This window comes from Pongo abelii, chromosome 11, assembly GCF_028885655.2.
Source record: "Pongo abelii isolate AG06213 chromosome 11, NHGRI_mPonAbe1-v2.0_pri, whole genome shotgun sequence".
Taxonomy (NCBI): domain Eukaryota; kingdom Metazoa; phylum Chordata; class Mammalia; order Primates; family Hominidae; genus Pongo; species Pongo abelii.
The window spans coordinates 70,688,593-70,712,411 of NC_071996.2; the positions used below are offsets into that span (position 1 = coordinate 70,688,593).

At 40.9% G+C, this 23,819-nt stretch overlaps 1 protein-coding gene across 1 annotated transcript in view; it reads right to left on the bottom strand.

Annotated features, from left to right (window-relative positions):
• The window catches only part of STK39 (serine/threonine kinase 39), a 300,756-nt gene that overhangs the window by 194,291 nt on the left and 82,646 nt on the right, over window positions 1-23,819 (bottom strand). The window contains exons 4-5 of the mRNA XM_024243646.3: window positions 21,912-22,053; window positions 20,068-20,123 (exon numbers count right to left, since the gene is read on the bottom strand). Coding sequence (XP_024099414.1) covers window positions 20,068-20,123; window positions 21,912-22,053 — 198 coding nt within the window. The remainder of the gene's footprint in view (window positions 1-20,067; window positions 20,124-21,911; window positions 22,054-23,819) is intronic.

Consider the following 23,819-nt stretch of genomic DNA (forward strand, 5'->3'; position numbering starts at 1 on the left):
AAATCGCTCTCATATACTTTTCTTTTGCTGGTCCCCTTTGTTGGCTGTCAGGGTGACAGCAATTACCAAAAAATATCCTCAAGTACAAACCAAGGTCAAAATGTATTAGCATTTGCTGTAGGCCTATAAGGTTAGTTTATGCAATTGTGACTCAATAACATTGTAACTGGTTTCCTGAGTAGAAATATATTGAATGTTGCATTTTATTTATATTTAAATTTACTCATACTCCCAACAGGATTTCAACTACAAATAAAAGGAATGAAAATTGACAAATGGAGTCTTTGTTCCAACTGCTACTCTCATGTTCATATTGAATAAAAGTATATATGTTTAAAATGCTATATAACTTAATATGCATATATGTTTCCAACTCTAAAGCCCTTTTAATTCTTATACTGCAGCCAGAAAACTGAAGTCTTGTGAAAAGAAATCTCTGGAACCAGTCAGTCTCCTGTGGGTGGGAGAAGATACAATTCATTCTCTTAGAGAAAAGTTAGGTGAATTAAAATATTTGTAAGCTTCTACTATATCTGCTGGAAAAAATATATATGATAAAGCTTTTAAAGCTACTAATTTCAACTTAATTTATATTTCTAAAAAGAAGTTCAACGATGAATCCAACATTTCATTTTTATTAAAATGATTTTATAATATAATACGAAATAAATACATATCATCTATAAATTAAGGATACAGGTAAAAGCTGCTTTAAGGAAAAATTGATTCCTTCAAATGCAATTGAAGGAACTCTGCACCCTAAAGTCTCTTCCTAAAAGACATAATCCAGGTAAAAATCCATAGTTAACATTAGATATATTTCCACTTCCTTAAAAATACTACCTGCTTACATTACACATTTTAAAAAGTTAGAAAACAGCTGAAAAAGATGTATAGTAGCAATTTATTACTGACAATACCCTTTCAATATATCTGTCATGATTCATATATTCAGAGCCTCCACTTTGAACACTCACTTTAAAGTCATAAACAGATGGTTAAATGTCTTTAAAACTCAGAACAAAAATTTCAGGAGCAGAAAACACCAATCCTAACATCTACTCCCTCTATGACTACAGAATAAATATACAATTTGCTCCTATGTATGGCTGATGTGTATATAGATTATATGTACTCAGTCACAGAACATTTTGAGCAAAGTACATAGTGTGCTTATGTTATATAAACAAAAAATTGGTATATTATATTGAGATAGCTTGCATATGACAGTTAGAACAAGGTGGCAGAACAGTAACAGTGAAAAGCTGTCCTTGTTTCCTAAGGGGTACATCTATACAGCCAAAGGGAATGCAGCCAGATTCACTTGGGTACAAAACCACAGACATTTCTCTAGCAACACAGAATCAAAGGCTACGCATAAAGTTAGCCAGTCCATCTCCCTGCCTCCAGGAATAACTGGAGGATATGGGTAAAAGCTGCTTTAAGAAAAACAACAACAACAACAACAAATAATGCTGTCATCCTAATAACAAAAAGGCTCTAAGACCTTCTGAATCCATCCACTTCTTTGCTCCTCCACAGCCACTGCCTTCATTTAATCCACCATTACTTCTTGCCAAGATTTCTGCAGCAGCCTCCTAAGTTCCCATCTCCCTTCTTTCCCCAGATCCAGGCTCCAGCAACCAGGCCTATGTCACAGGCCTGAGCCCTCCTTAAAAGTCTTTCAGGCCAGGAGCGGTGGCTCATGCCTGTAACCCCAGCACTTTGGGAGGCCAAGGCAAGTGGATCACGAGGTCAGGAGTTCGAGACCATCCAGGCCAACATGGTGAAACCCCATCTCTACTAAAAAATACAAAAAATTAGCCGGGCCTGGTGGCACGCACCTATAGTCCCAGCAACTCTGGAGGCTGAGGCAGGGGAATCGCTTGAACCCAGGAGGCAGAGGTTGCAGTGAGCTGAGATCATGCCACTGCACTCCAGCCTGGCAACAGAGCGAGACTTTGTCTCAAAAAAAAAAAAAAAGTCTTTCAAGGCTCCCTGTCCCCTCAGGAAAAAGTCAAAATCCTTCAGCATAACACGTAAACCTGACTGCCCTTTCCTCTTCTGCCCTACCTATATCACTACTCTCAGATTCAGACAGTAAGCTCCAGCCTACTGAATGACTTACTTTTTATTCCCTGATCCCATCACCTCCTTGGCCTCACCAGCATTGCCCTTGCACATGATGCTTTGTCGTCTAGGTACATCAACCCTCCATGCTGAACAGGTGCACCAGCAGAAGGCTTTCTGCATGACCTTGTTAATGACACAGCATCTCCGGCACCCTGGCTCTTGGTGAGTAGTTTGATGTGTATTCATCACCTTTGCGTAATTTGATTTCAGTAACATTGGTCATGGTCTTGTTTTGATGTGTGAATGCTACTAAGCCTTGAGGAGGATCTGCAGGTATGGTTATCTGATTTGGAGAGTGGCAGATCTACTAGGAAACATCACAGGACTAATGGGCAAGATCTGAGTGTTAACAGTGATTAGGCCTAAGGCTAGACTATTACCCAACTGTATGACTCCAGACAGGGACTTAAACTTTCTGGGCCTTATTGGGCTTCTTATTTAGGCCTATTTTTATTTGTTTATTTTATTTTTTTGAAATAGAGTCTCACTCTGTCGCCCAAGGTGGAACACAGTGGCATGATCATGGCTCACTGCAGCCTCAACCTCCCATGCTCAAGTGATCCTCCTACCTCAGCCTCCCAAGTAGCTATGACTACAGGCATGTGCTACCATGCCCATCTAATTTATTTTTATTTTTTGTAGATATGGGGTCTCTCTATGTTGCCCAAGCTGTTCCCAAACTCTTGAGCTCAAGCAATCCTCCTGTCTCAGCCTCCCAACGTGCTGGAATTATAAGCATGAGCCACCATGCCCAGCCTCAATTTTTATATTACTTTCATATTTATAAGACGCATATTTTTTTTTTACCATGTATGACTATTCTTTACAACAACTGTTAGGTAGATCAATAAGCTACTCACTGCCTTTTCATAAGCAAGGCAAGTAGGCTGAGAGGATAAGCATAAATATTTTACAGTGGCAGAGATAAAATAGGAGAAGACATGTCTCTTGACTTTAACAATATTTGTCGGGCATGATGGTTCATTAGGTGGGTGCGGTGGCATGCAACTGTAATTTCATCTACTCAGGAGGATGAAATGGGAGAATCGCTTAAGCCCAGGAGGTCAAGCAAGCAGTAAGCCATGATCATGCCACTGCACTCCAGTCTAGGCAACAGAGTGAGCCCCTGTCTCAAAAAAAAAAAAAAAAGAATATTCCCACCTAAGTAGGATAAGATGTATAAAATCAAATACTACATTGTCTGTGTAGAAGCAGAGGAGCTATAACCATAATGGTCATGGAAGACTATCTCCAAAGTGGGTCTTGGAGCCAGCCTTCAAGATGAGGTGAAGACTTGGATGAGCAAGCCCAACAGGAAACAAATTCCAGACAAAGAAATGGCACGAGCAAAGCACAAGTGTGGAGCCAAGAAGAAAAACTGACAGCTCCAAGGGTCAAAAACTCAAAACACCTACAGCAGCCAGGCAGGAATACAATGGAGAAAAGAGGGTCCTGAAAACCAACAGCTACAGTCTCAGTGACAAGGGCCCTTGATACTCAGTCTCTGTGACGGGAGACTTTAGGAGTGCTGGGCCCTGTGTGAAGACCTGGAACCCACTGTCAGCACCCTCCCACCAAGGTCCAAGGCAGGCCCCTGCTGCTTGGCACCAGAAGAAAGTTGCCATAGAGAAATGTAGACCCAGGATTGCTGGATATCCCAGTTTTCCCAGGGAAGCCAAACATTGGAATCTTTATGAAAAAGCTCCCTTTCTTACTGTAGTTGGCAACAAATTCATTTTAAAAAAACTGGAAAAGCGATTTCTCCTGCCTAATTTAGTTCGCAAAACTAAAGTCTGCCAACTGTGTGGTTATGATGTCTAAAATGTACCTAAAATACTTCAACATATGCCATGTGATATTATGTTTGTGATACCACAACCTAGGTGGTCAGCTGGCATTCTAACCAAGAATGTCCAGTGCTGGGGGGGTTCCGATAGCACTCGACTCAGGATGCCAGAGGCAGCTGCTAGAAGTATTTCTATTATCCAAATCTAAATATAGATGAGTATAAGCCAGGTGACTGACTGTCCAAAGGGGTTATTATTAGGGAAAACAACGACCTGTTGAGAGGTATGATACATGTTAGAAATGGGCTTTTACTGCTGAAAATAAAGGTTCTTAGCACGCAGAGAGTGCCTAAAATATTTTAGATATACTCCTTACTCTTGCATGAACAGAATAAAACAATCCAGTCCAGCCCAACTGTAGACTATACCCCAGCCAGTTCTGTGGATGGCTAGATTCCTAATAGCAAGCATAAGGATAAAACAAAAACTGCATCTGGAATCTTGGCATGTCTGCCTCTAATGAATTTTTCATTCACCTATGAGAAAAAAGAACTGGGATTTCCTTGAGCTTACAGAACAAATTGTGAGAACTGTTTAGGGGCTTGCTTGCTAATGAAGGGCAAAATTTGGTCTGAAAGTTGATTTCTCTAAAACCTGTAAGGGAGGCTGTGGGTGAGTACCCAAGCCTCACCTACCTCAAACTTCTACAGTATCTGTTGTTCTCTTTGAAAAGGAACCTGAGTTGTGCATGAACAACATTGACTCTCTTTGATCAGAGAGTAACAGGATCAATGTTTGAGAGTTCAGAGCTTCCTAAAATGTAGCTACAATGAGTTAAAAGAGACATTGATGCCTAAGTGGCTGGGTGGGAGTCTGGAGCAACAGGAGCCCCCATAGCTTCAGGGGACCCCGAGAGTTCTTTCCTACAAGCAGCTTCTTTTCCACAGAGGCCATTATTTTTAAAAGCAGGGAAGTACTGGGTGAGATTGTTGAGGGGCCCAACCAACAACAGAGTCTGAGCACCAGATAGGGGAACTTGTACCTGATTCAATTAACAGCTGTTGTTCCCTCTCTCGTTAGAGAAGAACAACATTTGGAAAAAGTGACCATGCAGGGATGTTCAAGAAAAGAAAAAGACTAGAAGCAGCGAAGACCACAACCATAGCCCAGGAGCAAAATCAACAGAGCCTGTATTTGAATAGAGAGGTTGGAAATGGAGAGGATTAGACCAATTCTTAAGAAAATACGATGATTTAGTAGATATTGGAATTAAGAAAAGAGGAAGGAATAAAAAAGATTAGATGACTTGCCAAGGAACACACAGCAAGTTATTGAAGGTCTGAATAAAATTCACAGTCCTTCAGAAAGGAGTCAGCCACTTAGCCCTAGTCTCCTTTTCCGGAAAGTTCAGTGTATTTTTCTTTATTGAGAAGGAATTGCAAAATGCAATAAGGGGGTTAAGATTCCACAACTCCTAAGCTCTTCTCTGAGTAAAGATCAAGTTGTGATTACCCAACACAGAAAAACTGGTTTGAGGTTCACCGGTTAATCCTAAATGTCATATTTATATCATCAAAACCTATCTCTTTATAATTTGGTTTGATTTCCAGTTGTTGTTTTTTTCTCATGAGAGACTCTCAAGACTTGACTGACAAAATTGAAATGTTCTTCTAAACATCTGGGAACATTTTCAGGGATGCCAGCATCCGGCCTTCCCGCGTCCCACAGGTTTCCTTAAAATGTTACACCGCCAACGTTGGATGATTAAAGAAGTACATTGTGACTTCAATTATGCAAACTGTATAATAATGAGTAGAAAACAGAAACAAATATTTTCTTAATTCTGTTGGGAACAGACTAAAGAGAGCTTTTTTTTTTAAACCATGTATTTCCTTATTTTCATATTATTTTTGTACTAGGATGTGTGTCAGTGGTGCAGCACCTACTTATGCCCGGTACACATGGGTGTGCACAGTTGTGTACATGCACTGTGTGGATTTAGATACCATGGGCTAACAGAGTTTTGATTTAGACATAATCCTGGCCTTGCAGTGAGAGCTAACATGGGGGAATATATTAACTACAATAGAATGACTATGACATGACCTAAACAACATAAATACAAGAAACATGCTAATGGGCCCAGTATACTACACTCAGCACTAAAAGCACCTTCTTCTGCTGCTAATTCCCAGGGCCCTTTTGCCCGATTTTCTTGGTGAAAGAAGAAAAACACAGACTAGGGAAAGTCAGGGCTTTAGCAGTTAGCAGTTACAGAATCAGAGGCATGCCTCTTCCAACTGCAATCCAGACTTACTTATTACATCCAGATTAATCTTCCTAAAGTGCAGTTTCTGATCATAGCACTCTCTGGTCAAAATCCTTCTCCCTCCAGGGCATTTGAGAATAACAAGAAAGCTCATCCTAGGCCATCATTCAGCATTTATATGGAAGCCAACAGGATTCTAGTATTGTTTCCTTCTGATTGCAATGCTTATTCAATTATGGTATACTTTAGCATAGTGCTTTCGCTCCTTTAACTGACCAAATCACCATTTCTGCTTTATGTTTATGTATAATTAAATCCAGCCTTTGGATACTAATTCTTCTGTTTGTTTTCTTTTTGTTTATAGAGGAAATAGGCGCAACTTTTTTCCTGGAGCCTGACCATCATCAGAATGTCACCAGACCTCTGGGCACTGAAAGCCAACTCTGAGTGCAAACTGGGAGGGCCACCCGTTCCCTCCAACCTACTAGGAAACCCTGCAACCCAAAGCAGGAGAAAGCTTTCTGCTGTCCTGACTCAAAGGAGGCAGAGGGATAACTTAAGTCTTCCAGGTGGACGTTGCACTTCTGGGCACCTGCGTTGTGCTCAGCAGAACACAGCATAGCTCAGGGCAAGAAGCAGAGCAGAAAGCCCAGCAGGCCAAGTCAAGATGCAACAAGACCTGGAGCAGCAGCCACCCACGCTCACTGAGCTGGCTTCCTTCTTGAAATAATGCCACTTTGCACATAGGAATAGTTTTCCTTCTATTATTATAGTGGTATTCCAGCACACCCACAGCCAAAGAGGCCAGATAGCAATGTGTGTGATGTAACATATGTGGCCCCTATTCAGAGGCATACTGTGGGATCCTGATTCTAGTAAGTCTGCCATCAATAATCCCTAAAACTAACAGAAAGAAGACAGGCAGCAAGGGAAGTCACAGTGCATACAAAGGAGCCATGTTTCCGCTCCAAAGAGGTGCTTTAAAATTGAACAGGCCTGAATGTTAAGTCCCAATGACACTCCCTGCTCGTTTCCTTCTTTGACCAACAGGTCCTCAAGCTTTACCATGAGGAGCTTAGAATATGATAAGTTCTCAGTATCAGTTCTTGGAGCACACACTGTTGGCTGACTACCCAACATCCATATCCTGTTCTTTCCTACCAGAATCTTGATTTTGTTTGCCAGGCCTTGGGAGATTCATCTTATTGATCTAAGCCAATAATGGCATATGGTTCTTTTTCACCAGTGAATGGTCTGTGGCTCTGCCCTAGTCCTGACCTATAAGATCCAAAGGTAATATAGTACAGGCTCTTGCAGGAAAGTTTTTCTCCTGAATAAAAGAGCCATCCTACAGGGCTCCTTTGCTCCCCATTCTCCTTCCTGTTTTGAGAATGGTCATGTGAAGAGGTGATGCTGGCAGTGATAACAGCCCATGAAGACAGCCCATGAAGATGTGATGTATGGGAGTGATACAGCCCATGCTGGCAGGTGCTGCCCAATCCCCACTGGCAGTGCAGAAGGGGAAGAAGGAAAGAGTCCATGACCTCTGTGACATCTCTAGGCCCCTGCACCAACTCTGAAACCAAATGCCCAGACTTCTTGCTATGTGAGATAATTAACGTTTCTGCTGCTTAATCTCCTTTCAGACCAGTACTCTGTTATTTGTACCCAAAGGCTTCTTAACTGTTACAGTCTCCTGCCTTTCCTCAGTCTAGCCACATTGATTCATACTTCCTGACTGCTAAGGGTTAAACATTGCATCAGAGGCCAAAGTCACTGCAATCCCCAAAAGCACTTGGTAAAAAATTAGCAAGAAAACCGTTTAGCACACAGTGCAATTTTGGATTTTAAAACAGCTCCAGTATCAAGCATGGCTTTTCATGCCAGAAGCACAAATTAAAACAAGTAAATGCAGAGGCATCTCAAGGGGGAAGAAAACATACTGCAAGAAGAATCTAATTCACTTTTTTGCGCCAGTAGTTGCTGCTGGGGCTATATTTACATAAACCTACAACAAAGAAAATAGCATACTTCTAGGAAAATAGGAAACAGAAGTAAGTTCGACATCCTAGTCTAGACCCTTGTAATTCAAAGTGGGGTCCATAAACCAGACCAGCATTACCTGTGAGGCTTTAAATGCAGAATCTTGAGTCCCACTCTAGACCTACTGAATCAGAATCTGGATTGCAGCAAGATCCCCAGCTGACTGAACGCACATCGAAGAAGAGAAGCACTACTCTAGATTACTGTCCTCCTAGCAGGCACTATGGTGTGATTCAGTGGGACTAGAAGATCTCAATGCACAGCCAACTCCACAGGTTCCTCTTTCACCTCTCAGATGAAGAGAACCATGGCAGTCGAGAAAGAGTAGCAGGAAAAAAGTAGTTATGTGTGCATATTCATGTATCTATGACACAGTTAGTCCAAGGGCAATTCTAAAAACATAAATCATATCCCACACAGAACTGTCTAACCCAGCGATTCTCAACTGTGTCTCATATGTGCAGTAGAATAAATTCATACACATGGCACACCTCTTTGGGAATACACAGATTTTTATGAAATCTTTTTTAAGTGCATGAAAATAATTTATAATCACAATACTTACTAACAGTTTATCAGTAACAGTTGCTCACTGCAGGTGTGATGGTACTGGGAGAGAGGATATAGGTAAACATGATTCTTTGCACAGATTTATGTGGCACTACTCCTTTCTCTCTCATTTGTGAAAACTTCTAATGAACTGTGTAAGGGTGGTATCAGGTTGGTGCAAAGGTAATTACGGTTTTAAATTAAAAGCAATGGCAATAACTGCATTACCTTTGCACCAACCTGATATCACATTATTAGAGTGATAACCTTGAATTTGCTTATCTTTTAAGCAAGTCAATAAATATGTTGGCACTTTACTATTAGTAATCAGTTATTCACACACCACTACATATTGGGACACACCACCCATCTTGCTTGGGAGAGAACGTGGTACCCCAAGAGGAACCATGTAGAACCAAAGAGGTTCTTCTGACACCCTCACTCCCACCCAATCCCTTCCCCTCACCCCACATCAGGCTCCTGGTTTTCATTTCTATTTATTCCTTCTTGAAAGCAAATGGTGCTCAACGGCCTTGTTTGGCTCTATACGCCATGGCCCCAACCATGGCACGGTGTCCAACTCATTCACAGTCAAAAAAACATAATCCTACAGTATTTCCTGAGTCTGGGCCCTAGAGAGTCACTTATCAAATGCTCTAGACAAATCCATCTTCCCTATCTATTAATGAGGGAGCAGTAGTCATAACCTTCTTTGAAACATCAGAGAATGACAATTTCACAGCCTTTTCTGACAACAGAAGAAATCATAAGACAGTCCATAAAGGTAGAGTTTCATCTTTTAAAATAAAAGAAACACAAAGAAGCAAGCCTCCCCATGACTGGGGTCTCATATGTAGACTCCTGACATTGCCATCAACCAGTTTCCTTCAAATAGACTACATCATTTGCACCTTCTACAAGGAATCAAATCAATTCACGACAGAAAAATTGAAAGAAAAATTCAGGCCAGGCACGGTGGCTCACGCCTGTAATCCCAGCACTTTGGGAGGCCAAGGCAGTTGGATTGCGAGGTCAGGAGATCGAGACCATCCTAGCTAACAAGGTGAAACTCCATCTCTACTAAAAATACAAAAAATTAGCCAGGCGTGGTGGTGGCACGCGCCTATAGTCCCAGCTACTCGTGAGGCTGAGGCAGGAGAATCGCTTGAACCCAGGAGGCAGAGGTTGCAGTGAGCCGAGATCACGCCACTGCACTCCAGCCTGGCAACAGAGTGAGACTCGGTCTCAAAAAAACAAACAAACAAAAAATTCAACAGGATGATTCTTGGTAAAAACACAGAAGCTGCTACTCCCTCCCCAATTCCTCAGCCATTCTCTCAATCAAGACACCACAGGCTTAAAAGGGACAAAAAGAATAAGTGGTGGTCAATGCCAATTATATTTGGCTCAAAGTTCAGTTGATTGATACAGTCAATTAGCCACAGCAGTGGAGAGGACCAGTTGAACAAAATGGCAAACCACAGCTAATCTGCCCATCTATGTCAGAGCTACAGAACCCTTGCCCCAAAGCAGGTGAATTTTCAGTAAGAAGTAGAGTCACTGGTCACACCTGGAGCAGCAACAGAAGGGAAGGCTGGAGCAGGAGTCCCAGCCCAGCAGTGCTGAAGGTTCCAGGCCAAGAGACAGCTTTTTCAAGAGTTCACTAGTGGTCAACTTTCTATTAAATAAGATAATTACACTGAACAAAGGAAAAACACAGATAATTCCCACACCACATATCCATTCTTCCCTGGATCCCCAATGTGGGGTGGGAGGACTATTTTTAAAGATGCTGTGGTAAAAGCAGCCACAGGACAGAGGCTTGGCTTACTCTCCTCTCTATGCCCAAGATAATCCCTCTGATTTGAATTCTTTAAAATAGTACTGAGAATGTCTTTAGTGACTGCAGCTAATGAAGGGTTATTTGAACATTTTGATGCAAGATAGGTCCTTGGAGAACATCTTGTCAACCTTCCTTACTTTACAACAGAAGGAACTGAGCCCCGGTGCTCCTCAACTGTCAAAAGGCATAGAGTTAAGAAGTATATTGGTGGGGTAGGGGTGAAACCTAATGTCAAGAAGCGAAAGTGAAGTCTGAGGAGATTTGAGAGTGAAATGCTTTTATGACTTTCAGAAGACCTTAAACAAGTCCACAATTGCTCAGCAGTCCTCAGATGCTTCATCTGAAGGAACTATTGTGCTGAACCGACAGAGTTGTTGTAAGGAGAGCACCAGGTAAGTATATTATACTGGTATTATTGTTTCCCAAGCCAAAGGCAAGCTTCTAAAGTCAGCGAGGGCTCCTGGCTGGCCATATCCGCAGAGACAGGCACGAACAACTTAGATCAAATATTAATAAGTCTAAATTTCCAATGCAATATTCATATACCTGCAGGTGATCTTTTTTAAACAAATCTTCACTCAACCAGCCCTACTATCAGAAGCCTCCATTAAGCCACAATAGCCCATCTGTACATGTTAAAGTATGATTCCTATGACAGAAGATTAAAATAACACAACTCCAGTTGCCACAAGTATTTAAGGAAACAATGCACACCATTTTTTCACAAACTTTTCAGAAGGATTAGTTGAATCTTCAAAGAATCTGCAGATTTCCAAATCTGAGATAAAAGAAAACCTCACACTGAAAACTCCTAACATTAAAGAGTCACTAAACTATTGCTCAATATTCTTTTAATCTAAATTTACTATATAGTCAGATGTTTATTAATTCATTTGACAACTATTTGCCAAGATCTTACTAAGTGCCACTTCCAGTTCTAAGTACTGGGACTGTAGACCAGAAACCCCTGCTCTCACAGAGCTGACTTTTAAGTTGGGGCAGGGGTAAGGGGGAGAGGTAAATACAGATAAAAGCAAAATTACAAAATATAATACAAAGTAGTAGTTCTCTGACTTCAGCCTGCTTCAGAACCCTTAGAGGGCTTCTTAAAACACAGATTGCTGGGCCCTACCTCTCGAGTTTCCGATTCAGAAGGTCTAGGGTAGGAGAGCACAAGAGTTTGCATTTTTATCAAGTTTATGCTGCTGCTGCTGCTCTAGGAGCACACCTTGAGAGAGCCACTGACAGAGAGTACGCTGATGTGTACAATAAAGAAAATAGAGCAGGGCAGGGAATACAAAATATGGGGCGGGGGGGGTTTACAATATGAGGCCTGGAAGTCTCACTGATGTGACACTTGAGCCAAGATCTGAAGGAGGTAAGGAAAAGAGTATTCCAGAAAGAAGGAATGGCCCATGCAAAGATCCCGAGGCAGCAGCATGCAAGGTAAGGAGGCCGATTTGACTGAAAAGGAAGATGTAAGAGTTGAAATCAATGACATAATGAGGGGCCAGATCGTGTAAGGCCTCACGAGCCACCTCAAGGATTTTGACTTTCACTCTGAAATGGCAAGGGGTTGGAGGGTTTTGAGGAAAGGCATAATACAAGTCAACTTACTTTAACAGCATTACTCCAGATGCCATGTAGAGAACAGACCACAGAGGGGCAAAGGCAGAAGAAAAGGTCCTTTTAGGAGACCACCATAATAATCCAAACAAGAACTGATGGGTCTGTGGACCAGGATGACAGCAGGGAGCTGATGAAATATGGTCAACCATAGGATTTACTAACATATTGGACAGGATGTAGGGTCCAAGAGAAAGACAAGGATCGAGGAATATCAAGATTTCTGGCCCATTCAATAGAAGAATGGTTCTCCCACTAAAAGAACTGGGAAAGACTGTGAGAAGCACAGTTCAGGAGCACAGGAGTCATAGAGTTCTCTATTGAAGTTATCCACTTGTTAGAGTTGAAAGGAAATTTGAGAGCCTAAGCACATCATTTTACAGGCGATACAAACTATGGCCAGCAAAGGGTAAGGACAGTAAGTTAATGACCACGGGGGGCCTAGACTGGCTACTGTGTCCTCAAGTGTACTACATACAATCAAGTGTTAAATCATATTCCATAGAATGTAAACACAGGTTAACACTATTTAAATGTCCTAAAAATCTGTATCAACATATGATACATGCAGTAACTTATAAGATGTTATTGACCAAAACCTATTCCTATTTATGATACATATTTAAAATTTATCCCCATTACAACCTATTCAACTAGTCCTAATGTGGATAACTTAAGTTACCCAGGTATAGGCATTCCCTTCACACTTAACACATTTTTAAAATTTATATAGTTGACTGTTTACTGTGTCACCTAAACTATAAACTCCATGACAGCAGACACAATGTCTCCATTGCTTACCACTGTGTCAGTTCAGAGGACTGTGCCTAGAACATAGCAAATGCTCAATAAATACCTGTCAACTAACCACTGCGGATACACCGAAACCAAACACCTAATGTTTACCTTTTCCCCAATAGAAGGAGCAGGCTATACAAATGGAGGTTCTGGGAAAAAGAAAAATAAACGAAAAAATAAGCAAAGGACCGAACTGCTGCGCTTTCAAGTCTAAAAACTCTTATTTTAGGCAGACCTCCGTAGCTTTTGGTAATATATGAAATTTAATTTAATAATGAATTGCAGGCCCTTACAGGAAGGAAAAAAGAGAGGGAAGGAGGGAGACTGAGTCCCATCTGCCTCATGGCCCCCTAGACACTCTTCTGTGAAGCTCAACCCTGTCCCCCCTGCAGCTAAACGTGCACAGCTGAGCAAAAATTCCAGCAGGGGAGTAGAGCAAAGTTGTTCTCCTCCACCGGGTTCACCCAGTAACATTTCCTTAAGCTGTTGCTCAAACAACTGCTAGCAGCTGCTAAAGCATGAGAAGCTGCTTATAATCTCCCCAAGTATTTCTCACTGATGGTGTGCAGCTGGAACGAAAAACTCAGTTTCCAGAACTGACTACATTCTTGGTTCATTCTAGAGCTTTCATCAAATGTTACCATTTGTCGAGACACCAAAAATCAGGGAGACACATTAATTTACTGTCCTTATTCACTTATGCCAAAAAAAATTCATGTATGAGAATTTTGTCGTAATTCATCAAACCATAATTCACATAGTTATAAACTGTTCCTGAAACTCAAAACAAATATTTTGGTTCACTATAAAGCACTTGAAACCCCCCCAACAGATTTTAATTTTCATGTGTATTCTATTTTCTGAGTATAAACAGTGCCTCTTCATTCATGTTCTCTGCTTCACTCTTCCTTAACTTTATCATCTCATGGCTTGCTGACTAGGGCAGTGCTTGTCCAAAATCAGAAGTGATATTCCTCATTAAAAACTATTTTCAGCCTTTAAAATATGCAGTAGTATACATACCTAAATATTTAAAATATTTCTGCCTCCCTCCCTGCTAAGCTGATACATTCTTACTCATTTGAACTCTCAGCTATGCCTTACATCTGTTCCCTTTGCCACCGACAGGCACGTGTACTTGCATAACCTACTGCTGAGACAGGGTGTCTCACGTGCCTCTAGGCGGAGTGCACTGACCCAAAGTTCAGGAACACCTGCCATGTTTCAGGTACTATCTGGGATACTGCGATGAACAACAGAGTTCCAGTCTGAAGGCAAGATGGGAAAGAGGCCCAATTTCAGTGCTGTGTCATAGGCTAGCTAGAGTATGGCCAGAACCCTTGCAAACCACAGGGTGAGGTGCTTAACCCGGTGCATGTGGGCATGGTGGAGGAAATGATCATGAAAGGTTTCTCAAGGAAAGAATTCTTCATGAATAAGTCATGAAAAGAAGTTACTCAGGTAAGAAAGGAGAACCCTGAAGAAGAAGCTATAAGCATTTCAAGTCACAGCAGAAAGCACTTGCAGACATGACCAGAAAAACAGGCAGGTCCCTCATCTGCCATTAGTAGGAAGCTGGAGCTTTATTCCATCAACAATGCTTTATTCCATCAACAATGCTTATAAACTTTATGCAAGAGGAAGACACAGTCAGATCTACACTGCAGATTCTTCACTCTGGTGATACTGAGGAAACTGATGGGAAAAAGAGAAGAGCAAAACAACATGACAGGAGGTCAGATGGAGTGCCTAAGGCCTCGCGCCTCCCTAGCCACTGTGAGCTTACCACACCCTAAGTAATTAGAGGACACCATCCCAATTTCAATACGAAAGCAATGAGTTAGCAAATTCTAAAATAAAATGTGTTTTAACTCCTTTAATGCTGTAGTATATTCTCATTACACAAACGTGCAAAATGAGGCACAGAGAAGCTAAAGCTATAACTTGGTTACACAGCTAGAAGGAGCAATGCCAGGATTGAACTATGGCTGTCTGGTGTCAGAGCCCATGCTCTGGGCCAAGGTGCTCATAAATGTGATGACATCATTTCCTGATTGGATGCCTCCGGGGCTTTCGGCGCTTTCCCACACTAATCACAAGCTGACTCCAGGGCTGCTCGGGTGCCTTGCTCAAAGCAGCAGCCTCTCTTCCCTACAACACAAAAAATAACTCTTCAACCCATACCCTCCCCATCAAAGTGCACTTTATGAGGGCCAAAGAGCACAGAAGGAAAATGAAAGAACCTAGCAGCTATGGGTGTATAAACTCAACCACCTTGCACATCTTCCTCTAGCTCCTTATGGATAACGTCTAAATGACAGAAGCAAGTTAAGTTTCATTGCATGTTTTCCTAGCACTTTTAGTCATGGGGTTTTCAGTGTTCAAGATGCAGACTTAAACTGAAGATGTATTCAAGGCTGATAAGGATATAATCTCCCTCCCAGTAAATAAGAGATGCTACCCAAAGTTCTACCAATGTACCTTGGACAGTGAAAAACACAGGGCATAAGCTTGATTTGAATGGATGCACATACATGAGGCAGTTTGATGGTAACTTTCTAGAGTTCCAGGCTGCTTTCGCTCAGTACCAGTTTTTATTTCTGTTATGTAAAACCAGGGAAGGGAAATTCACATTCATACACATAAGCACTGTCTTTGTGTATTGGGCCTACTATAACAAAATACCTTAGACTGGGTGACTTAAAAACAACAAAATCTTACTTATCACAGTTCTGCAGGCTGGGAAGTCCAAGATCACGGCATCAGCAGATTCACTATCTAGTAAGAACCTGCCTTTTTGTTTATAGATGGTGCCTTCTGTTTGTGTCCTCACATGGTAGAAGGGCACGGCAGCTCTCTGGGGCCTCTTTATAAAGGCACTGGCCCCACTCATGAGGGTTTAGGCCTCATGATCTTATTACCTCCCAAAGGCCCCACCTCCTAACACCATCACATTGGTGATTAGGGTTCAACATATGAATTTGGAGGGCACGCCAAAATTCAAACCATAGCATACACACACCTAAAAGGCAAACGTAAGTGAAAATGAGCATGAGATCTACCTTACATAATGTAGTAGTAAGCTTCTACAAAGTTCTTTACAAATCAAAGGTGTCAAAATCAACATTTTTATAGAACATCAAGAGTAGCCACTATTTTTTTTAAATCTTAGATTTAAAAGATTAGCAGAAACCACCCCAAAGTGATCTGTTTCATATGAATTTGTTTGCTCAAAATAGTGTCTCTCATTAATTCTGGACAAACAGGCTTAGTCATTTGCCAAAGCACTAAGCTCTTCCTGACAATACGACAGGGCATCAAATTGGAAGATAAAATGCTATGCCGTGGGAAGAACATGACTTTCAAGTGGCCACTCCCCCTTCTATCACACAGTGCAGCAAAACCTATTACATTTTCCAAGGCATCCAAGTTGATTATCAGGAAGTTACACACATTGGACCTCTAAGCATAGAAGGTACAGTAAGAAGGAAAGCATTTTCTCTTAAACCCTGAGTAGGCAGTCCTCAGGTTCTAACTCACTACATCAAATCTGAAGTTTTCCAGTCTGAAAAGAGTGTGGTGTCCTTATTGAGCTTAATTCTATACCAAATAACGCTTAGATGGCTGCTTCTCCTATCCCCTGAAACCTTACCAGGGACACCCCTGTGTTTCAACCTGAAGGAGCAAGGAGGAAGAAGGTGCTGAATATGTTCCCTGGCCCAAAGAGGAATCGATTTATGCAGAAACACAGAAGAGCTAGTGATCGCTATGGTATAGTCCATCTGAAAGTGAGGTCATTTAAATCCAGATTTAAGATCCTCCTCCTGGAAATCCCACAGATGTGAGTTGACAGTTTCTAGAGTCAGACTGTCCAAACCCAAAGCATGGATACACCGCTTATTCTACGTGTGACCTGGGCAACTGACTTCCCCACTGTAACTTAGTTTCTCCTATGTAAAATGGATGCAATAGTACCTTCCGCATGGAGGTGTGCTGAGGACTGAATGAGACTCAAAGCATTCAGAATTCAAAACCTAGCCTGACACACAGGAAGCACTCAAGACACGTTAGTTCCTGATTTTATACCCACGTTCAATAGAAATGTACATTCTTCCCAGAGAATTTGGACTGTGTTAAACAGAACCAGGCTCATTATCCTATCCACCACACTTCCAGTTGCATAATAAAGTGAGGGTTTCTCATGGTCTAAATCAGGCCCTTTAATCTTCTGTTTTCTGATAAAAAGTTCTGAAAAAGGGAATTTATACATATGTAAAAGTGAGTGTTTCCCCTAAAAAAAAACAAAAATCATTATGTTTTCTATTAGAATAGCAAAAATGCCCTTTCTTAAAAACAGTGCACACAATAATACTCTCAAGGTGGGCAATGTATATTACACTCAAAGAAATAAATGCAAACTTAACTTCTCCCCTGCTTAACTTTTATTTCAAACTACAGGGCCTCAGAGGCATAAAGATACAAAGGGAAAAGAGCAAAAACAGACTGGGTAAAAACAATGTATTATTTGTCCAGGTAGCAACAAAAAGGGACCGTCTCACCCCTGCCGTTGCTGAGTCTCCACATTCCACCCTTCCCCCCGACCTCGCCTGTTTCACCCACCAACAAGGATGCCAGTAAAAGACCCAGAGACTCCTGGTCCTCATTTTTGTTCAGGCAGCAACCAAGTACCTCACCAAGAAAGTCAATCTCCTATAAAATGAGGACAGCAGTAACATCTACCTTTCCAAGGAGATATTAAAAATGCTTTAAGGCAATAACTTTATATTATAGTGAACACTTTAAAAATTCAAACTTTAAATACTGTATTAGTTGGATGTTATGATCAGGTCAGTGAATACAGGAGAAATTAAATGTGAATTCTAGAAAGCGATAGTTCCAGAGATGCAGAAGATGTACATTTAGGTGCCTGTCAAGCAGCCACCATACATCTGGGAAATGGCCATTCCAGTTTGTGTTATTACACAAGCATGAAGTTGCATACTCAAAAAGATACCAAGGAAGCCCCGGATGGCTGGAACACAAAGTCCTCAGCACATGCCAGGCACAGAAAAGGCACAGCCCTCTCTACACATCAATTCACTTAATTCCCACACCTACCCTGTGCAGGGGCTTCCTGCCTGAGCCCTTCTGAACTCAGCAGCCAGCACAGTGCAGGCACGTACTGGGTCACAACAGACTCCTCGGCAGTGAGGAAAAACCCAAAGGCCTGTGATGGAAGGAAAAAGCCAGGAAATCTTACCTCGGGGATTCTTACTGGGAAAAAGAAAAGGACAATGTGTTCCAGAAGGCTCAGGGAGAGGCTCAGATCATTAATCTGACAAGAATAATGGGATGAGATGACTGGCAGAGGACCAAGTAACAGAATAAGGCAGGGGCTGACCAGCCTTCACATTTCAAAGGCAGTTCACTGCTATTTTGACCCTTTTAGTGAGAAATCATCATTTCATCATAAAACAGAAAATTAGTTGTACTTCCTTATCATCTTAGAGCAAGACTAATGGCAAGTTAGCTTCCAAATTCCATAATTAATAAGTATTACCTTTTGATAAGTCATAAACTCTCCTCAGAGCTGAAGCTCTTGCAGGACAATTTGAGGGTCATATGATGTCCAGTCAGTGCAAGGGAGTATCATTGTGATCCTGTTAGTCGTAGTAACAGAAGTAATAGTAGTAATAGTAGCAACAGTAGTAGCAGCAGCAGCCATGGTAGAACAGCAGTTATTGATATTTACTGCTTGCCTATTACGTGTCGGCCACTGTTAAGATCACTGGACCTTGATTTCATGAAAGAAGATGAAGTAGTTTATATTTTTACCCCTCTTTAAGGAAACTGAGTCTTAAGAAGGTTTGGTAACTTGCCCGAGGTGGTACAGCTACTAAGTGGTGGCCTCAGAATTTTGATCAAGTCCGCTGACACCAGAGCCTGCACTCTGAACAACTAGACTGCTTGGGGCTGGACAGTGTGAAATTTTTGCCCACAGATGTTTCTCAGCTGTTACTTGTTTAACTGAAGTACTTTTTCAAACTGTCCCTAGCCTATGGGATAAGGTCCACTCACGAGGACAAGATATGCACACACAAAGCACTAACTCAGATGGCTCAAGAACAAAATCAGCATCCACGATGAGGAGAAGCACCAGAGTTGGAGGGCTGGGGGTGGGGGGCAGCAGATGAATCAAGAATTGCCAAAGATTGATAATTATTGAAACCAGGTGATGGGTACAAGTGGGCTCATCTTACTCTTCTCTGCAATGACAGGGTCAGCCCAGTACAGGGAATGACTGTCTAGCCAAAAACTGCTAAGAACACCCCCTCAAGAAACCATGAAAGCTAAAAGGATTGCTGAGACAGACTTTCAACGACACGGGTAAAGCAAGAGTTGATATGGGCGTGGCTACATTCTATCCCAGGCCTTTAAGGTTACTCTAGGGCCAATAACAAAATAGAGGCTTTGAACATGAAAGGTGCTCACCTGATATTGCGTGTTCATGTAAAAGACATTCATTGCATCCCCAGCCTATCAGCTTTGTCAAGAATAGCCGTGTTGGGTCAGAGTTACGAACAAAATAAGGCCCAGATTTTTAATGTTCACAATTCTTTCAGATACCTCTTAAGAAATAAATTAGTTTTTAATTGACGTGTGTGATGTTTTAAATTTTCAAACCCATCGAAAAACGTTTTTACAAGTGCATTTCTTGAAGTTATATGAGTATTACCATTATAAAATGTGCAAGGTAGAAAACATAATAAAATTGAAAATAAAATTATTCTTTATCAAAAAGCTATGTACTAAAATGGCATTTTTCACAGGATGATCTAATGACTTATCAAAACAATAAGGAAAACATGTTATCCTTCGGACCCAAACATTCTGTAAATATCATTCTGAAAAGAGATTACATGCATTTATTCATTTCTCAGGAATGACTGAGTCTACATTCCTTGAAACTGTAACGCTTCTGTAATCAAGTAAAAAATTTTTCTATTTATCAGCTTTACCTGCTATTTGTACTGAACCATCCTCACCCAGAAGAATATTACCAGCTTTCAAATCCCTATTAGAAAAAAAACAATAGAAAATAAATTGTAGGGTACGGACTTTATAGTGTATTGATTCTCTCAGGAAGATTTTAAAACATATCATACAATGTAGCTCTTTGACATAATAATTTCATAAATATTAAGATTATATCACAGATTTTAAAAGTTATAAGGATAGGCTGGGCACAGTGGCTCGCGCCTGTAATCCCAGCACTTTGGGAGGCCAAGGTGGGTGGAGCACCTGAGGTCAGGAGTTCGAGACCAGCCTGGCCAACATGGTGAAACCCCATCTCTACTAAAAATACAAAAATTAGTTGGGCCTGGTGGCAGGTGCCTGTAATCCCAGCTACTTGGGAGGCTGAGGCAGAAGAATCACTTGAACCTGGGAGGTGGAGGTTGCAGTGAGCCAAGACCGTGCCACTGCACTCCAGCCTGGGCAACAAGAGTGAAACTTGGTCTCAAAAAAAAAAAAAAAAAAAAAGGTATAAGGATCCACCCGTCATTTTATAGTTGACTCGTGGGGGAGAGTTAGGATTTTAGAAAGAAATATTTTCTATGAAATAATTATCCAAATTTAATTAAATCATCAGTAAGCAGACTCTCTATTTTATGCTTCAGAGTTAGACACTGCCCATAAACTCACACTACTGTCATTCTATCAAGTATTAAAGCCCAGTCTATGTAAAGCTCTTCTACTTCCACTTAAATTTGGGGTACAATTCCAACTTAATTCTCTTTCTGAAAAATGAACTTCTCTCTGGTGAGAGACTGATTATAAATACTAATTATAATAATAGATATTATATTTCTTTACCATATAAAACCTGTGTAATCTTAGTACTTTGAAAAATGACAATTTGCAATTTATAAGTTTGATTTCTAAAGTAACTTTTTTCTAATTATTGAAAAATATAGGCCAGCCACAGTGGCTCAAGCCTGTAATCCTAGCACTTTGGGAGGCCAAGACGGGCAGATCACCTGGGATCAAGAGTGTCATTCCAGTCTGGCCAACATGGTGAAACCCCATCTCTATTAAAAATACAAAAATTAGCCAGGCATGGTGGTGCATGCCTGTAATCCCAGCTACTCGGGAGGCTGAGACAGGAGAATTGCTTGAACTCGGGAGGCAGAGGTTGCAGTGAGCTGAGATCACACCATTGCACTCCAGCCTGGGCAACAGAGCAAGACTCTGTCTCAAAAAAAAGAAAAATATAGTAGAAATAATTAAATATAAATTTCAGGGTAGGAGAATTACATTATTAGTATTACTGGTAAATGGCTATTTACTTGCAATAATTCCTAAGAGCCCAAGTAGCACTCACTCACTTGAAACATCAAGCACTCATATTCTATGTGATTTGACTATGTAAAGAATTAACATTTTATGTCACAAAAGAAGATGAGTGCCTCTTCCTTCCCTCTCACCACCACATCAAAAATAATTCATATAGTACAATGTTTGGATAGTCTTGCTTGTATTAGAAAGACAGAGATGCTGTCTAGTTCAACTAGTATAATTCAAGAGTAGTTATCAAAACTGATTTTTTTAAATGAGTCCATGTAGTCCTTTTTAGATTCCACTCTTATTTCAGTGAAAGCAACTGAAGCAATCCCAAGGATACCAATATAATTCATCAAAATTTATTCTCTTATTTCTTTCTTAAGTACTTTTTTCCCATCTATTTAGCCTAAGTTAAAGTAATGTCAATACCTGCCTGCAACATGTGTTTCCTTAACATTCTTTACAAACTAGGGCTGCAGATATGAACATCTGAATTTAAACATCTCTGCAGAGGTCATACCTGTGAATCTGACCATTTCTGTGTAGATAGTCTAAGCCTTCCAAAACCTCTTTAAGAATTGTTGCTATTATTGCCTCTTCCAGAACTCCATTCTTGTGTTCTCCTCGGTTGACAATGTATTTTATGATATCCAACATTGAACCTAAGTAGACAAACAGAAGAATTAAAACATAAGCACCTTCATCACCTTTTCAGAACAAGACTCCATTATGTATAAAATTTAATGGAAACATCAAAATGTGGGCTTTATTTATTTAATGCAAATATTCCCAAGGCAAACAAACAATCGAATGGGAGCCCCATGACCAAAAACACTAAATCCAAGTTTGCAAGAGCACTTTCAGTGTGAATTTAATGAGAAGGATTCTGGGTCAGGGACCAGAAGGCTGTTCATGGTCATTCCAGGGTTGGTTCCTTTTCCCTAGAAATACTGGTTACAGTATTTCTCACAAAAATTCCTAAGAGCAACCCTCCAAAGAGGGTGCAAAAAGTCTGAACTGACAAAGAAAGGATTATGAGGCCAGGAGAAAAGGCAGAAGTGAACTGCTGAGAGAAAAAAAAACACACTCTTTGAGGACCTAAATCACAGTGGGGAGGAGGAAAGAAGTATGTTGTTTCTAGACCTCTGCTTATAACCGGAAGATTCCTTCCTATGACACTATATGATCTTGATTTTCTTTCCTTCTTTTTCTTTTTTTATTTGAGACAGAGTCTGCCTCTGTCATGTAAGCTGGAGTGCAGTGGAGCAATCACAGCTCACTGCAGCCTCAACTTCCCAGGCTCAAGCGATCCTCCCACCTCAGCCTCCCAAGTAGCTGGGACTACAAGTACATGCCACCACGTCTGGCTAATTTTTGTATTTTTTGTAGAGATGGGGTCTTACCATGTTGCCCATGCTGGTCTTGAACTTCTGGGCTTAAGTGATCTGCCCACCTTGGCCTCCCAAAGTGCTGGGCTTATAGGCATAAGCCACTGAGCCTGGCTGGTCTTTATTTCATTTACCTGATATATTTGAGGCACTAACACTTACAATAAACAAACAAATACCTAGTACTTTGTTACCATATACAGATTAGTATCCTTGGCACTGTGAATTCATGTTTCAACACATATTAATTAGTCTTCCAAAACCCTGGGTCAGTTTTAAAAGCCAAAACTACCTGGGGGTTTGACATTTCTGAAGAGTTAACAAACGGCTTACCTCAGGACCTGAATTTGGCTCTAGGCTCTTTATAATTAACTAAGAGGATTGAGCTTCGCCATCAGATATAGCTGCCTGCCCCTCATTAAGAGATTCAATGTAATGAAATAGAAGAAAACAAATGCATATTTTTCCCCAGAGGAAAAAAAAAACTCTGTTTATTTGTTGACTCTCAGATTTTTGTGTCATTTAAAAAATGGTAATTCCAAAAACATTTTCTTTTTATTGTATAAGGATATACCATACCAGGCATGCATGCATTTCTGTCCTGCTAAAAGAAAAATGAACAAGAGTCCACGTCTGCCCACATCCTTACCTGTGGAAACCTGTTTAAAACCTGTTCTTACCTAAAGCCCAGAGAGGCTAAATTGGACTCTTAAAAAGACAAAGAAATTTTCTGTCAGATCCTCCTCAGAAAACAGAAGATTCTCAGCTTCATAAAAGCAAAAGGTAAAATCTACCGCTTGAGCAGAGCATTTGGGACTATTCAGGGTCTCAAGTTACCAGAATTTCTCATTTCCTCAGAGTTGGTGGAACCCCACAAAAAGAGAATGGCTTAAGATCCTCTTGTTGGCAAAGCGCAAGTTCCTCTGCTGAATAAAGGGGCAGTCCCAGCACTCAACACTGCAGTCCAGCTCTGGCAGGCTTCCTTTTTCCTTTTTTCTTTTTAATTAAAAACTGAAGTAGGCACTCAAGGAAACAATGAC